At 42.1% G+C, this 18,353-nt stretch overlaps 1 protein-coding gene across 2 annotated transcripts in view; it reads right to left on the reverse strand.

Annotated features, from left to right (window-relative positions):
* MXI1 (MAX interactor 1, dimerization protein) overlaps nucleotides 1-18,353 on the reverse strand; it is an 80,658-nt gene that overhangs the window by 51,142 nt on the left and 11,163 nt on the right. The window contains exons 1-2 of one of the 2 annotated variants that reach the window (XM_059173239.1): nucleotides 12,154-12,421; nucleotides 10,703-10,835 (exon numbers count right to left, since the gene is read on the reverse strand). In XM_059173239.1, the coding sequence (XP_059029222.1) occupies nucleotides 10,703-10,835; nucleotides 12,154-12,226 (206 nt within the window). In that variant the 5' untranslated portion in view covers nucleotides 12,227-12,421. Of the gene's footprint in view, nucleotides 1-10,702; nucleotides 10,836-12,153; nucleotides 12,422-18,353 lie in introns of those variants that run through there. The other variant, XM_059173238.1, reaches the window with a different exon arrangement.

Consider the following 18,353-nt stretch of genomic DNA (forward strand, 5'->3'; position numbering starts at 1 on the left):
TGCCTTCGGCTCGGGTCATGATCTCAGGGTCCTGGGATCGAGTCCCGCATCGGGCTCTCTGCTCGGCGGGGAGCCTGCTTCCCCCTCTCTCTCTCTCTCTCTATCTCTGGCTGCCTCTCCATCTACTTGTGATTTCTCTCTGTCAAATTAATAAATAAAATCTTTAAAAAAAAAATAAATAAAATAAAATAAAAATGTAGAAAGTCAGGGCGCCTGGGTGGCTCAGTGGGTTAAAGCCTTTGCCTTCGGCTCAAGTCATGATCCCAAGGTCCTGGGATCAAGCCCCGCATCGGGCTCTCTGCTCAGCGGGGAGCCTGCTTCCCCCTCTCTCTCTGCCTACTTGTGATCTCTGTCAAGTAAATAAATACTTTTTTAAAATAAATAATAAAAATACAGAAAGTATCAGTGATTTCCTAAATCTCTTGACTTCCAAATTATAATTTGATATTTTAGGATAGGGTCAGGCATGAAATAAATATTCAGGGGTGCCTGGGTGGCTCAGGGGTTAAGCCTCTGCCTTCCTCTCAGGTCATGATCTCAGGGTCCTGGGAATCGAGCCCCACATCAGGCTCTCTGCTCAGCCCCCCGCCTGCCTCTCTGCCTACTTGTGATCTCTGTCAAATAAATAAAAATCTTAAAAAAAAAAAAAAAAAAAAAGACAGTAGCCTTTTAAATATTCAATAGGTACTTTTCAGGGAAAATAAATGAACGGTACCATAATTAGCAGCATTAATTCTATAAATATAAAGTCCATTTTTCTAAAGATCCCAAGCTTTATTGTTAATATGTCCCACTCTTCCCTATAGTACTAGAAGCAGACGCACAGAGATGTTACACATGTATTTCAAATTATCTTTTTTTTTTTTTAAAGATTTTATTTATTTATTTGATAGAGAGAGATCGCAGGTAGGCAGAGAGAGAGAGAGGAGGAAGAAGGCTCCCTGAGGAGCAGAGAGCCAGATGCGGGGCTTGATCCCATGACCCTGGGATCATGACCTCAGCCGAAGGCAGACGCTTTAACCCACTGAGCCACCCAGGCGCCCCTATTTCAAAGAATCTTAATGTCTAAGGCAAGTACATCATACAGAAAACAGATTCTCAAAGGAAGTAAGGGAGGAGAGGCTGCCGGGGTAGCTGAATCTCCTTGCTTTGCTAGCTGCAGAATGGAGGAGGTATCTTTTTCCAACCAGCTACACTCCCTACTCCTAACCCCATAATGGTTCATTTCAAGTTCTGAAGGCCTCATTGTCTAATATTCGTTCATTCCACCTTTAGTTCTTTTAAGCATCCATCACACATTCAAGACTCTTCTTATCTTACTGCAATAAACAGCAACCGACAATTTTTTTTAATGATTTTACTGAGGTATAATTTGCATACTATAAAATTCACCCTGGGGTGCCTGGGTGGCTTAGTGGTTTAAAGCCTGTCTCAGGATCCTGGGATCACGACAGGCATCCAGCTCTCTGCTCGGCAGGGAGCCTGCGTCCTCCTCTCTCTCTGCCTGTCTCTCTGCCTGCCTATGATCTCTGTCAGATAAATAAATAAAATCTTTAAAAAAAATAAAATAAAATTCACCCATTTTAAGGGTACAGTTCAATGAACTTCAGTAAATTTATACAGTTGCATAACCTTTACCACAATCCAGTTTTAGGAAACTTCCATCACCCCAAAAATTCCTTCATGTGAACATGCAGAATAGGACACCCTCACTTCCCAGGACAGTACCTCACGCTTGTTACACTCTACCATTAACATCCAAGTTATTTACCACATTTATGAAAATGGCCAACAACATGAAACAGATACTCATACTTAATAAGTTAATATTAAATTCTTACTGATACTTAAATGTTTACAGAATAAAAGAAACATGTTACACAGCTGTTCTAATATAGGCTTCAACTTCAATGTTAAAAACACGAACATACCTTTGTCTCCAGTAAGCGTATCTGCCACAAATAAACTGACAATGAGAATAATGATATTAAACACCCCAAGATCAACTTCATACAAAGCAGTCAATTTGTTTTCTATCCAAGTTAGAAGTCTGAATTTTAAATTGTAACTTCTGTGCACTGACAGCAAAGACTACAGAAAGCAATCCTAGCAGATTCAGTATTAACAAAAATAAATTGTACAGAGTTTTTGTGAAATATGAAGATCACTTTTTTTCTGTTGTTCATGGTGAAGATACATACTCCCATACAAGATTATGGTAATCAAAATTAAAAACCTCAAAATTTACATTTCTTCTAATACCAAGACGAACTTACTACATTTTACCCTCTAGTTTCTTATCGCATAAGAAAGTTATTTATAGTTCCTTGAAGAGAATCCTAATTGTCCCTGTCTAATCAAAATAAGAATAAAGGAAAATCAGTTGTTTTATCAAAATACGTTGACTGAGACTAAAATTACACTCTTTGGGTGTCTGAGTGGCTCAGTCAGTTACGTGCCTCCCTTTGGCTCAGGTCCTGATCCCAGGTTCCTAGGATCAAGTCTTGCATCAGGCTCCCTGCTCCATGGGTAGCCTGCTTCTCCCTTTGCCTCTGACTCTCTGTTTCTCATGAATAAACAAAGAAAATCTTTAAAAATGAATAAATAAAATAAAATTATGTCCTTCTATAATTTAAAAATGCCCATTTCAATGGCTTCAAAGCTCTCATCATGTGGCCTCCACAAATGGTGTTTACATAGTGTTTTCAAAAGACTATCGAAAATATTTCCCATAATAAAGAAATGTAAGGAAATCAATACCACACAGAAATCTTTTTATCTAACATCATAAAGCTAAATTAAAAGAAAACTCACATTTTTCCCCTGAAATGTATATAGTAACATTAATAACAAAATTGTCTACCAAACCAAATATTTTTTCTTTTTTTTTTTTTTTTAAGATTTTTTATTTGTTTATTTGACAGAGAGAGATTACAAGAAGGCAGAGAGGCAGGCAGAGAGACAGAGGGAGAAGGAGGCTCTCTGCCGACCAGAGAGCCGGATGCAGGGCTCGATTCCAGGACCCTGGGACCATGACCTGAGCGGAAGGCAGAGGCTTTTAACCTACTGAGCCACCCAGGCACCCCCCAAATATTTTTTCTTATAAGAAATTAGTTACTCAGATAAAACATAAAGAATTTCACTTATACTAAGGTATGGAATCCCTATGTCTCCTAGAATGCATGTCAAAGTTAATGAATAAGTATATACTATGAATCTGTAACATTTCTATAATAACCTACTGTAATAATCTTCTATAAATTTAAATAATTTAATCTGTATACTATCATCTGACAAATAAAAATAGCCATGTTTATAACATCTTACCGATTTGTATAATTTATCATTTTATTATATACATATTTTTCCAAAAGCACCATAAGCTCCTCTATCATCAGGAGGCATGTTCTGTGTACATTGTATAAGTTCAGTAAATTTGGTTACAAATTACCTTTAAGAAAGCAGTTTCAGTAACTAGTGAAAAAGGAAGCAAATTGCAAAAGTTGAAAAAGCACTGGTGGGAAAGCCTTAAAGCGGCAGATGCAGACGACGCGTTTCAGGCAGAGCAGAAAAGGAGAGTGCTAACACATGAATTTCAGGCTATGGTCATGAAGTCTTACTTTTTTTTTTTTTTTTTAAAGATTTTTATTTATTTATTCGACAGAGAGAAATCACATGTAGATGAGAGGCAGGTAGAGAGAGAGAGAGAGGGAAGCAGCCTCTCTGCTGAGCAGAGAGCCCGACGCGGGACTCGATCCCAGGACTCTGAGATCATGACCTGAGCCGAAGGCAGCGGCTTAACCCACTGAGCCATCCAGGCGCCCATGAAGTCTTACTTTTTAAGTAAATTCTTACCAAGGGCTGTTTGCTGATCCCAGAGAAACAAATCCCAGAGATCTGTCTTATTTCCTAGTTCTATTTTTGCAAGTTACCTTACTTGCCAGTCCAGTTTCCTCAACAAAAAAAGGAAAATATTTTCATTTTACCTCACAGAACTGTTCTGAAATTCAAATGAGGTAATAACGTACATTAAAGGGCTTTATAGACAAGTAGTACATTAAATGCAAGGTGCTACTATTTTTATTATTGAAGATGGATCCTACCCTTTGGCCCAAGAGTTCTAATTCTTCATGTTTATCCTAAGGATCTAGGTAGACAAATGCACAAAGCTATCTGCAAAAACATGTTCTGAATAGCCCTATTTTGAATGAAAAAAATCTAAAAGAACTTAAATCAATGGGTGACTGGCTTAACAAATTATGGTATACCCATGAAACAGAATATCATGCTATAATTAAAAATGATTTAACAGATGTGTATGAACATGAAAACCTCTTTACCCCTGCTTTATAAGAGGTTCCACTTCTGAGATGCCTTCCTTCATCTATCAAACTTAATCAGGTCCTCCCTGTTATACTCTTCATAGGATCACCTATGTTTCCTACATTAAACTCATCACAGTTTGAAATAATACATTGATATGTTTACTTGACAACATGTGTTTTCTTCATTAAATGGAAATGAAGATGGTGCACACATACACACACACTCTTGCTCTCTCTCTCACACACACACTCCTATATACATATGCAGGGGGAGGAAAAGCTGCCAATATTTAAAATGTAGAAAGCCAAAATGAAAAATAAAAATAATCTAACAAAAATATGTATGCTTATATTAATTACATCAGCATTATCGACCACAAATAGGATCTGGAAATACATTTTGTCAAATGATACTATCAAAGCTCTTTGATTAAATTAGTATCTGGAAAACTATCTTTACTTAAGAAGTGACAAAGAATCATGCTATATCCAAAAGAAAGCAATGCTGTTCCCTTTGTAAGGAGAAATCCAGAAGAAAAAGCTTTCTTCAGGTCAACAGTGTCCTCTGGTTAGAATGATGCAAATTCTGCTGAAAATCCAGTTTGATATTAAAGCAACCACCACCGAAAGCTAAATAAGTATCTCTTACCATCTCTGGGCCACGTGAGTTTTAATCATAAAATGAGTGATAATATCATACCTTCATAAAGCAGAGAACTACACGGAATGAAATCCTGAATTCCTTTTTTATAATTTGTGATCTTCCACATCATGTATTCAATATTCTGGGAAAAGGCCACTAATCAAACAGGAACAGAAGCAGCTGTCCTACTGACATACAAGGCATGATCGTCAAGTCTCCTTGAAACATACTTCCATAAGGGAATATGGAAACTCTGCACAGCAAACTTCTGCTTCCATGAAGCATTTAATCGAAAGTCTGAGTTTGTTTAGTGAGGTGTATAAATAATTCTTAAGAATTTTTCATTTAAACAGTTTTAGGGGAAGACAGAATATCACAGAAAACATCACACAAGAGGTGTTAATCACTCAACATTTGAAAATACTGAACAATACTAACATCACAAAAAGTTTAACTGTTACTAATCTCTACTTTTGTCCTGATACTCTAGGAATTATCTATTCGACAGAGACTCAGAAACTATTTCTTTATATAGAAAATTTGAAAAGCATAGAATAGTAAAGAGAAATTTCACAATAAAAAAAAGGTTTCCTTCAACTATTCAGTGAACTAAAAGGTATGTATTTAAGAATAGAAACAGAAGACATAACAAATTTCAAATTACTACTACTGGAAAAAAAAATCCTCTACAAAAGATAACCAAAAAGGCTTTAAAGCTGAAAATACAACAATACAATCATTCCCTCTAAGACTAAAACATTTCATGATTCTATAGTTAAAAAATAGTTAAACTAAAGCTTTACAAGCAAAAGGAAAAGCTGTTTTATTTTCTAATGTCCTCAATCCTAGCCAAAGGAATTGAAATGTGGCTGCTCTTATGAGATTCTTTAATAGTCAAAGGACACCAAATAAAATAAATTTTTCATCAACTTAAAATACAAACATAAATTGGTACTTACTATTACCTTCTCCATCACCTTAAAACAATGGAATTACTATGTGTCATAGCCTCATACCAACATTTATTGCCAATATTTGACAGACTTATGGTTCTGGCAGGGCAGGTAGGTTTTAATACTTTAATTTCATGACTGGATGACAGTGAGTGTTTTTTAAAATTAACTGCAGCATTCTATAGTCTACTATAATATACTTATATACAATACTATAATATACTGTAATAATACCCATTTAAAAGAACTGGCAGTTAGAGATTATTATTCTTCAAATACTACATATTATCTTCCTTTCCAAATATATTATCATTAACATTCTTTAGAATACAATGTAATCAGGGGCGCCTGGGTGGCTCAGTGAGTTAAAGCCTCTGCCTTCTGCTCAGGTCATGATCCTGGTGTCTTGGGATAGAGCCCTACATGGGGCTCTCTACTCAGCGGGGAGCCTGCTTCCTCCTCTCTCTCTCTCTCTCTGCCTGCCTCTCTGCCTATTTGTGATCTCTGTCTGTCAAATAAATAAATAGAATCTTTAAAAAAAAAAAAAAAAGAATATAATGTAATCAAGAGTTTGCCAAAGCAGGAGTTGCATAATGTCTCCTTCCATACTTTAATATGGTAATCAGCACAAAAGAGAAATGCAGTTCCACAGAGGGCAATCTACCTGGAGTTTGAAAACCTTCCATTTTTTAAGAAGCACCTACTATGTACAAGGCATTGTGATAGATACTGGGGATGAATCCTTAAGCAGAAGAGATTCAACTTCTGCCTTCATGGAGTTTTTAGCCCAATGAATGAGACATGAATTTATCAATCAGAGAACTGTATTTCTACAAACTATGATAAACACCATGAAGGAAAAGTAGGGGTGCTATCGTGTGAACACCTAATCTACTTTGCCTGATGAGAAAAGGCTTCCCTGAAGAAGTTATGATTGAGCTGAAATAAGAGTGTTATTAGCTAAGGACAACCTACTTGGCAAAGGGGAAAGAACAGAGTATGTGCAAAGACCCTGAAGTAGAAAGAAACATGGTGTATTGAAGAAAGAAAGAAAGCTAGCCAATATAATGCATCAGAATTGTATATGGGCCAGGTGTAGTTGCATGAATACCGATTAGGAGGTTATAACAGGTCTCCAGGTGAGAGATAGATGGTATCTCATTAGGAGGGAAGTAATGAAGATAAGGGGAAAGACAGCAGATTCAAGAAATATTTAGGAGAAAATGAGTGTTACAATGAAGCCAGGCAGAGTAGTGTTAGTAGAGTTTAAAGATGACAAATCTTGAAATTTTTCAGTTGTGAGACCAAACAGTAAAAAACTGGGAATTTGAACTTACGTGAGGCTCCTCAATGAGCCAGAGAGCAATGCACCCAGGTTTTCTAATAGCAGTAACATCTTAGGAAGGGTGATTTTTAGGAAACGTGCCAGAAGGCCATGACCAAGACCACAGTAAATTCAACCAGGTATTTTAAAAATAATTAAATATTACAGGTCCCACTTCTGAGCTGTCAGTTAGAAGGATACCAAATGATAAAATTACTGGGATTTTCAAGGTACATGCTTGTAACATCACATTATATCACTTATTTTCTCTCCTTTGTACTTCCATAAAAATAAGATTTCTAGACATAATATTAGGAGCTAACATTCAGCATAAACTTAAAAAACAACATTTTATATCAGGAAGATCATATTATACCTGAGAATATTAGGGGGGAAAAGCCAACATTGTATCTGAAAGATGCTACGATGTCAGGGAAACAAATGTCATCTTAGGACAAACAAGGTATCAACGTCCAAGATGCATACTAGTAACAGCAACTTCCACACAAGTACCTTTTTGATCAGGAAAATAAGACAGATAGTCCATAATTCTATTACCTTCCTTGTTTCAGAAGACTAGTAAATGGAAAATTTTTACAAGTCTTCTTTCTTTCTGCTATATGTAACCAATGTAATAAAATTTCTACTAAATCCAGTAATAGGCCTCAAGTTATCAGAAGCCCATAAAGTCTCCCTCAAATGGACTAACAACCCCATTTCTCACATATCCCAGCATGGGAATTTGATCCATGGCTTCTCTATCCCAGGAAGCAGAAGTTTTAACAAACGGTAAGGAAAAATAATTTCTAGTGTTTCACTTTAACATACTAATTCTCGGGTGCCTGGGTGGCTCAGTGGGTTAAGCCGCTGCCTTCGGCTCAGGTCATGATCTCAGGGTCCTGGGATCGAGGCCTGCGTCGGGCTCTCTGCTCAGCGGGGAGCCTGCTTCCCTCCCTCTCTCTCTGCCTGCCTCTCCATCTACTTGTGATTTCTCTCTGTCAAATAAATAAATAAAATCTTTAAAAAAAAAAACAAAAAAAAAAAACATACTAATTCTCATCTATAGGCCCCAGTCTACACCCCACACGTGGGTGGACCTTAGTATATTCTAAAATCTGTTTCTTTCTCTCTCTTTTTCCTTCCTTCTTACTACTTATATTCCTATGAAAAATTATCTTCCTTAGTCTTGGGTGGTCCAATGTATACATAATTATTTTCCCATGGGTACTGTAAGAACATGGCATGCCTGTAGTTTTACAAATTTTCTGATATGCTCTGCTAAAACATATGGTAATTAGCACTGTGGTCCCACACACAATAGTAGAATCCTAATAGGAACCCTATCATGAAACAGAAACACCACTGGGTCAAAACCCCAAGCTGAGCAAAATTTAAGTCAATAGATGACAAAGACTTATTAATGACCTATAACGTAACTGGTAAAATCTAGAAATATGTATCTTTTTTATGCATCTATAATCCTTGAATTGTTAGTAATGAGGCTGCCTCTGTAATGATGGAGTGGTATACTGAATAACTAATATTATAACTGATCGCTAGAACTATCAATAAATCAGTGTCACAGAACTTCAGGGCAGAAAGGGACCTTGGTAAATATGCAGTCCATCCCTTCATTTTATAGATGAGAAGAGGGATGAAGAGAAAATGTAATAAGATCATTTACCTAACTTCTACAAAAGAGGAAATACTCAGTAAATATTTGTAGCATGACAAAACCCAGGTCTGGTTTCCTGATACTCTCTGCATGTCTCTAAATTTAAAAAAGATTTTTTTTAAACCTTTTTTAATCTATACATGGATTGAATCTGAATTCTTGAAATATAGATCCTAATAGAAACAGTGAAGAACAAGAAAACTGAATTTTATTTGTATAAATGCTATGTATCATATTACATATTTTCATTTCAAACCTATCATATCATAGAAAAACCTTCTAGACCCACACATAAACATAAATACAGCATAGTAAGAGTTGCCTGGGTGGCTCAGTCATTAGGCATCTGCCTTTGGCTCAGGTCATGGTCCCAACAGCCTGGGATCGAGCCCTGCATGAGGCTCCCTGCTTGGTGGGAAGCCTGCTTTCCCTCTCCTAGTCCCCCTGTTTGTGTTCCCTCTCACGCTGTCTCTCTCTTTCTCTGTCTGTCAAATAAATAAATAAATAAATAAAATCTTTAAATAAATAAATAAATACAGCATATTAAGCTTATAGCTATTTTTATAATTTTAAAAATTAAGTTTAAAAAACACAGAATAGTCCTACTGAAAAAGCCAAAAAAGGAAACTCACAGCTTTAAAGATGAGTCAAAGAGGGAAGAGTGAATCCTACTTTCGCCTCAGCAATGTCAAAAATGCAGAGTAGGAAGATCCAACCTTTCGAGCTCTAATTATTATCTATAGGAGCCTCAAGTTTCCTGCATCTATTAGTAAAAGCTCCTATTCCTGCTCTTTTCCCAACCTACTTCCCCAAGTGACTACCTAACTACCTGTCTGGAGTTCCCCATACTCATCAGGTAACCTTAGTTTCCCAGAGATTGCTCTGTGTCTCTCCAAAATAAATTCTTACATTCTCTAGACAAAGCTTTGGGGAATCAGGAAAAGAGGTCTCATTTAATTCCTCTTATAAATGGAAAACACAGCATCTGTTGGTTTTAAGGTGGCCTTTTGAAAACTTCCTATGAGTTGAATCATTAGAATTCCCTGGCCCTCTGGGGCAAAACACTGAAAAGACAGCCAGGCACTACCAAAAGTCTTCAAAAAATGGAAGTCAACTATGTCTGAGTACATCCAGACAAGCATTTCCTAGGGAACCCTTTGGACTGAAAAATAAGCATCTTCATTCTTTTTCTGTTTTATTTTGTTTTTCTTTAAAATCTCCCTTACCAACTCTGTCTTATCAAATAAGAGACACAACTTTCATAGCATGGTCTTCCCTTCCATCCTTAAACAACAAACAGCCCATGCCCACTAACTTCCTACTCCAACCAAAAATTTTTATTCCTTTAACAAAACCCTTGATTCTGCTTTATATCCTGCCTGAGCTATTTCTGGCATTTAAAAATTCTTCGTGGATCATCCAAGTTTAAAGCTGGACTAAGATTACTTTTAGCATGTGGTTGCATGCATGGACACATGTCAGGTTTCACTTTATTGTCCCTCTCAGTCACAGACGCCTCCACTTAATAAACCCAGCAAGAACTCTTTGGTTTTCCTTTGGATTCTACTCCTGCCCTTCCCCACAAAGTCAGGTTATGACATCTAGACTGTATCAGTTTAAAAGGGCCAAATCTCCAGAAATGGTGGTAAAGGAACTCATTTGACTATTCAGTGTTGCTCCAGACTTGGTGTTAAAGAACTGAGGTCCGTTGGACCTGAACTTTTGCCTGAGTGTGTGCTCCCTCTCTCCAGGTGCCCTTTCTAAACCTCCCCAGCTTGCTACCTGTTGGCAGTGCTGGTGTTGCTGCTCCCATTGCTGTGTTTCTGTGCTCGGCTCAATCTCCTTGGGGGCTTTGAATGCTGCAGCCGGGGGCTCGGCATGGAGGGGAACGTTGAGGCATAGCCATGTTCACACTCTAAAGAGACAGCAAGAGAAAAAGATATGAGAACAGGAATTTACTCAAATCCATGGATCCACAGATCTGAAGTCCTTGCAGTAACATGCTGCTGAAAACAGCAGAAGAAAAGGAGGTAAAATTTTTCCACTTTCTGGCTGGAAGATAAAATTCTCAGTCCTTGTGAGGACATTTATCATGTAACATTATATACAGACCCAACCCATCACCTGAAAGGCGTACCAATACTTCTTCTAAACCAAGTAATCTCTCCACCCTTTCCAAAAATCCTTTTCTCCAAGAATTCTTAACTGAAACACACTAATTTCTGAGACTAGTTACCATCCACCTCAATTATTTCACCTGCCTCAAAAAACTCTCCCCATTCTGGGTCTCTCACTAAGCGCACCATTTTCACGTATTTCAAACCATTCAACTGCCCCGTCTCAGAGGACATTTTTCTCCCTCGACACCATAATTTCCAGAGTTCCCACTCTTCACTCCCCAGTCTCTTTACATCTTTTCCAGCCCCAGTCCCTAAATAGGGTCGCGTCTCCTCCTACCTGTTTCTCAGACGTCTCCTCCCCACATGCGCGCACCCTCCTCCCCAGTGGCTCCTCAGCCGGCATTCCCCTCCTCGGCTCCCAGCCTCGCCTCCTCCACCCCTACCTGCGCCGCCGCCTCCCCCTTCCTTCGGCTCTAACCTCCCTCCAACCTCCCAAGTCCTCGGGCCGGCGCCCACTCTCAACACACTCCCTCCCTCTGCTCTGCCCACCTCCCCTCTGCCCCCAGATCCCCGTCCCTCCCCCCTACCTCGTCCCCCAGTCCTCCCCGCACAAGCAGGCCCGCGCAGCCTCTCCCGCACCCCTCCCCTCGCAGGCTCCGGGTTCCCACCACCTCCCGCACCCCTCCCCGCCCTCTCTCCCCTCACGCGCACCCTCCTCACACCCTTACCACGCACCTCCTCACACACGCTCCCCTCCTCACACACACCCCCGCCTCCCCGCACACGCGCACCTCTCATCACGCACGCACCTGTCGCACGCGCACCGCTCCTCACACACGCACCCTCCCTCCCCTCACACACCCCTGCTTGCACGCGAACCTCCCCTCACACACACTGCTCATGCACGCACCTCTTACACACGCACCCTTCGCGCACGCACCCCTGCCTCCTCTGCTCACGCACGTACCCCTCTCCTCACACGCGCACTCCTTCTCACATCCCCCCCAATACACACGCACTCTCCCTCCCCTCACACGCCACACCGCACTCCCCGCGTGGAGGAGGAGTGCGCGGGCTCAGGTGGTGGCGGAGGCGGCGGCGCCCAGCCGTTACCTCGGTCCCGGCGCTCCAAAAACTCGGCCGCCTCAAGCAGGCGCTGCACGTTGATCATCCGCACCCTCTCCATGGGCACCGCTGGTGGCGACCGGGACCTCTACGCGCTCCCTTCCCCGGCCGACAGGAGGCGCCGCAGGCGGATACAGGCCGGTGCCGCCCGGGGACATGTGCGGCGGGCGGGCGGGCCAGCCCGGCCACGGCTCGGCGCGCTCTCCGCCGCCCTTGTCGCCCCCGCCGCGCCCGCCGCCGCCGCCGCCTCCGCCGGCAGCCAGCGCGCGGTTTGTTTACCTCTCCGCGCGAGCACGGGGGAGGGGCGGGCGCAGCACCGAGGCCCGCCCCCGCCCCGCCCCTTCCTCTGCCTCCTGGGAAATGTAGTCCCGCCCCTCCCACTGCACATCGGGAGTGGTAGTACACACACCACTTCAGTGGGCCTGCGCCTTGCCGAATTCCGCAATGGCAGCTGGGAAATGTAGTCCCATTGGACTTCTGTCTCCAGAGTGTAAAGACGAAGTTTTCTGGGCTTTACTTATGGGAAGGAAGAATTTGAGCCAGTTTCCGGAAAGCTCTTTTCCCAGCGACTTCCAATGGGTGCCCAGGACCTGGAGCATTCTTTATCTGAAATGCCATGTTCTAGTCCTCTATCTACTACTGCAAATTTTCTATGTAACTTACACTCCTCAGTTTCCCCATCACAAAATGTGCTGTTCAGCTGGTGCCCACATAAGCATTTGAAAAGCTAAGATCACTGTTCAAAAACAGAGGATGATCCCTCCAGTACCAGAGAAAGTTGCCATGAGGCCCTTCTTCCACACTGGTTTCCACATAAAGGTAGTTCGGTTTTTCAAGGTGTTTTTTGTTTTGTTTTGTTTTGTTTTAATTGTATGTTTAAAAACTTATTTTGCCTCAGGCCCTCACTAGTGACTTGAGAGACTAGAAATCCTTTCCACTATTGCAAGTGAAGGACATAATTCAGTGGGTAAGTGATTTAGTGCAGAAGTCACAAAGGGTTCAGTTCAAATCCTGACTCTTCTACTTATACTACCTGTCTGGACTCTCCAAGCCTCATTTCCTCATGTATAAAATAGATATAGTTACTCCATTTATCCGAACATTGAGGGTCTGCCATGTGTCAAGCACTGTACTGGACATAATGTGTACAGTAATGAGAGAAACAGACATAGATCCTACTCTCAAGGAGTCTATGGGCAATAGGGCTTATTGTGAAGATTAAATGAAAAAATTCCAGCATTTAGTACATGCCACTCAGTTAATGGAAGCTATAGCAATTGTTTCCTCTCTTGTTCTCCCCCATAAAGAGGGAACTGAAAGCAGTGGCTAAAGAGAGCAGGGACCACATTAAAGGATTGCCAACGGCTATCTTCTCTGCCGTTCTCTTTTCAAGTCCTCAATCTAACAAGCCCTCAAGTGTAGACCAGAGTTTCTCAACTTCTACATTATTGACATTTCAGGCAAATAATGCATGTGGGGCGGGGGGCAGGGGGGTGGGGAGGCGGACTTGTGCTTTGTGGGATGCCCAGCAGCATTCCTGGCCTCTACCCACTAGATGCCAGTAGCACACTACCAACCAAAAATGTCTCCAAACGCTGCCAAATGTCTGGCGGGGCACAAAGTCACTCCCAGTTGAGAACCACTGGTCTAGGGAGAGGAAGGGCAAGAGGGTCATAAGTGCTGAATGCTCTAGGAGCAAGCTGGGAATTATATAAACATCCATAACGTTTTCCCACCCTGAGTATTTTAACCTGCTGGTGGACATCCAAAACAACAGGAAGCTCTTGGTGAGGGGAGAATTTCCCCTTCCCTATGGTCATTCCAGTGGCTACTGCAGAAAATATCATGTCAGAATGAAAATCTTCCTCTCAAAAATGTCACGAGATCCATGCTGCGTTTTAATGCCTTCTCTCTCTCCTTTCACTCTTCTTCTTCAATTTCCAATGAAGTCAAAAACTGCAAAATTATGCCAGCCTTTTGAATATTACATTTGGAACCACGTTTAAGAACCAAATAGATGTCCCATCAAATGCAAGGAGACCCAAAATGAGAGGTGTTCCCAAGCTGTTCACAGGAGAGTCATTTTTTTTTTTTAAGACTTTAAAATAGTCTTTTTCTGTTGTTGGATAGATCACTTCAGATCTGGGGTTTCCCACTGGATACTGGTAACAACTACTCTCAACAAAGGACCTATGGGGCAAAGCGAAGAATGGAATTATTAAAAAGAAAATAGCTATCTGCTAAGACCTGTTAGTTAAGGGCAAAAATTACTAGGTTGAAAGTTAGTTTCTACTACTTGTAGACTCCTTAAGCTTTAGATCCCAAACTGCTAAGTGCTACTGCAGGAATTTAAAAGAGGTAGATTCATGACAAATAAAAGTCTCCCTAGTGGGAGATAAACCATGTGACATGCAATCAAAAAAGAAAAAAAAAAAAAAAAGTACCAACTGAAAATACACATGGGTTTAAATCTGTAGATCGTATGCCCTCGCAGGTTATTAAGAGAAAGCATGATGCTCAGGGCACGTGCCTGACCTTTCACAGCTGACCTCCAGATGAATTAATTAACTAGCCCTTCTTTTAGAGCAACGACCAAGAGGGAGAGGAGGAAATGGAAAGTAGGGTGAGAGTCACCCAAAAGGCCCACCTGCCTATGTTGAAGAATAGCAGAGGTAATGGTGATGGAGGGCAGTGGGCAGTGTTAAGGGCAGATTTATAGACAGGAAGTCATTCTTTTCCAATAGCAACTGAAGGTGCCATTTCCTTCTCCCTGCTCTGGCTGACCTCTAGAATTCTTGCTTTGGCATTGGCCACAATGGCACAGCACAAAGCTTGGGGCTCTAGCCTCGGGAAAGGAATACTCTTCATAAACCATCCCTCAGCACCAGTCCCAGCCTGGAGAAACCCAGAGGCAGCTGTGGCCTTTCTTTTATTCAAATGAATCCAGTGTGTCCTACAAACGCAGATGGGGAAACTGAGAGAAGAATCCAGAAGCTGGAATCTTACCCACAATCTCTGGTCCTGTCCTCTCCCTAAAGTATCTCTCTCAGGGGAGCCTTATTTGAAAATGGGAAAAGTCCCCCTGAATCCCCCAGGCCTCTAACAAACACAGCCAAGATGGGGATGTGCTGCCTCGTGGAGCAAGCAGGCAAAGCTCTCCATTCTTAGGGGTCCTTTCTGTCAGTTTACTCCATGCAGATTTCCAAAAGACTTATTGCAGATTCATGAACAATGGAGACTGGTCTGTATTACATCTTTTCTGCAGACAGGAGAGATGGAAAGAGGGGAAGGGACCGTCAGGTGAAGTTACAAGTCCAAAGTCACTGCACTGGTAACACCTGGTGCTTAAGAGAACTTCCCTGAAAGTGCAAAACGCTTGGTGTGCAGGGCACGGTTTTCTGCCATTATCTGCAAGGATGGCGGGCGGGCGGGGGGGAGGTGTCCAAGCAATGAAGGCTGAAGATGGAGGAAGGGTGAGTCCTGAGCTCCTAAATGAGAGCCTTAACAGTTATACGTCTTTTTCCATCCTCCACCCCAAAATGACAACACAGCCTCCTTCCCCCTCAGGGCCCAAAAACGTGAAGAGCAGCAGAAAACCTTTCCTTCTGCCCAGTGAGTCAGCCTTGCCTAACTTCATGCGTAAGCTCTCCTCAAGTCAGCAGCAGCTCAGAGCTGCGGGTCTGCGTGCAGCCGAGATAAATTTGGGTCTAGAAAGGATGACGTAATGCTAAACCCGAGAGGTAGCTGCCGCCTCTCAGGGCTCCAGTCGCCAGGGCTGCGGGCTGACATCCCCACCGCTCGGAAAAGCACGGAGCCACCCAGGTGCCTGAGCTGGGGAGACAGGGAGAGAAAAGATGTGGGGGCGGGAGCAAACGGCAGGGGGAGGCAGTGTTCGTCTGAGACTGCTGAATCTGGAAGTTTGTTGTTTTTTAACTTCAGTTTTCTGGTGAGATCAGGCCACTGGCAGAGGCTCAAACAGCTGCACTTGACTTCCATCCTGGCCTATCTCTTCCCCCTTAGAAAAGGGCTTTTTACAATTTTATTAAATGGCCCTTATTACAGCAGCCTATTTCGGGGATTATAATGGATGTGTTAATTTCTCAAATGTCCTTTCCCTTCTTTTTTGCATTAACTTGGATCCAAGAAGAAATCTGCATTGCAGGACTCAGTTCATAGGCACATCTAAGATACCTGCTGCCCCGGAACACCCATCCCACTTGGGGGTGCAACTGAAACGATCTTCCGGATTTTGGAAAAGGACTTTGCTAGGGACGTGCCAAGTTAATGCCCCCCCATAACATTTCATGGTTTACTTCATAGACGTTTACATCATTAAGCTTCTTTCTCAATCCAGTCTCCATTTTCCATTTTTCAGATGAGAAACCTGAGGGCCAGAGAGATATCATAACTGACCAAAAGGCCACACAGCTGCTGTCTATCAAAGCCACCAAGCAAGGATTAGGATTCAGGCCCAAAGACTCCCGTCCTGTGCTCTCTACCCATCTCCATAAGTCTTTTTCCGGTTGATTTGTGACATATAAATCAATTCATTAATTAGAATAAGTTTTCTGATTTTTTTTAAAGATTTTATTTATTTATTTGACCGACAGAGATCACAAGTAGGCAGAGAGGCAGGCAGAGAGAGGAAGGGAAGCAGGCTCCCTGCTGAGCAGAGAGCCGATTGTGAGGCTCCATCCCAGGACCCTGGGATCATGACCTGAGCCGAAGGCAGATGCTTTAACCCACTGAGCCACCCAGGGGCCCCAAGTTTTCTGATATTTTAAATTCATGAGCCTCAAACTTTTAAATATCAGGTTACATCCCAAAAGCCTGCTTTTGTTTTCGGCTTAAGGTTCATTCTTCTCTAAGGAAAGGGTGGCCTTGGAATCAACCCCCCGGCTGGTGATGACCACAAGCCATGGGCCTAACCTCAATAATCTTTCTTGTATGGAAATGGTTTCCTTCATCGGGAATGCATCCTGAATACTTTTTTCAAATGACATTTCATCATTTGTTGCTCTAGTCCCTTATTTTTCTCCTTTAATTTGTGGTTATAATCATTTATACTGGTAGATTTCGTGACTTTCAGCCATCCCTGGCATAGAGCCCACTCAGCCACGGTATGTTATTCTTTTGAAACACTGCTCCTTCCATGAATTAGTATTTTCCTTAGAATGTTTGCATCTATATTCAAAAGCAAGAATATACTATTCCTATCTTTTGTTGCATGTATCAGGCTTTGGATCCAATGATCTCTACTTTCAAAGGTAGATGCAACTTGATTTTAAAACCTTAAAAAAAAAAAAAAAAAGACTGCTAGAGGCCTTCCCTGCTGGTAAGAGGATACCCCACATTCTTGCCACAGTCCTGGGTAACCCTCCCTCCCCCGCCAGGAGCCTGGCTAGAGCCGCCCTGCCCCCATCCACTGGCATCACCACTCCCTTCCAGGCAGCAGAAACTTGTGGCGGTCACTCTTTAGGCCCTGCCAGGCCCTGGACACTGTTAAGTCACACACCCAGCCTGCTGCCTTAGGGCTGAGTTCTCTGCCTGAGATGCACCATTTAGAATAAAAACACCAGGCCCTTCCTAGCCTGCTTAAGGATGAGCGTGATCTTGCCATCTCTTCCAGCCGCAACATTCTGATTCTAGGATTCTGGGAGTCCCCAGAAAGCTTGGAACAATCTGCCTCCTTTTGTGGACCAGCTTCCACGCCATGACAGCCAACTACGTACACAGTGCTGCTCCTACAGTCAGCTCATGGGCTCCTCTGCACACCTCTGAGACTCCCTGTTTTGCAGATGAGGTCCAAAAAGGTTAAGAGATGTGCCCAAGGTCACACAGGTAATGACCAGATTCAAACTTAGATTTTCTAAGTCTGGCACCCCACAGCATACATCAAGGTATGTTTAAACAGACCAACCAAACAAAACTGTTTAGGGCAGTGGTCTCAACCAAGGGTAATACCATCCCCTGGGAGGCTTTGGAAATAAGTAGGAGAGTCTTTCTTGAGTGTTACAATGACTGAGGGTCTGCTGTCATTTAGTGAGTAGAAACCAAGGATGTTACATCCTGCAGTATTCTGGACTAATCCGCATAAGAATAACTGTCTCACCAGTAGCTCCCCTGTTGAGAAACACTAGGTCAGAAGGTTAAAGAGAGAGAACTCATCCTTCATTCAATAGTTATTC

The sequence above is a fragment of the Mustela lutreola genome, chromosome 4 (genome assembly GCF_030435805.1).
Source record: "Mustela lutreola isolate mMusLut2 chromosome 4, mMusLut2.pri, whole genome shotgun sequence".
Taxonomy (NCBI): Eukaryota; Metazoa; Chordata; class Mammalia; order Carnivora; family Mustelidae; genus Mustela; species Mustela lutreola.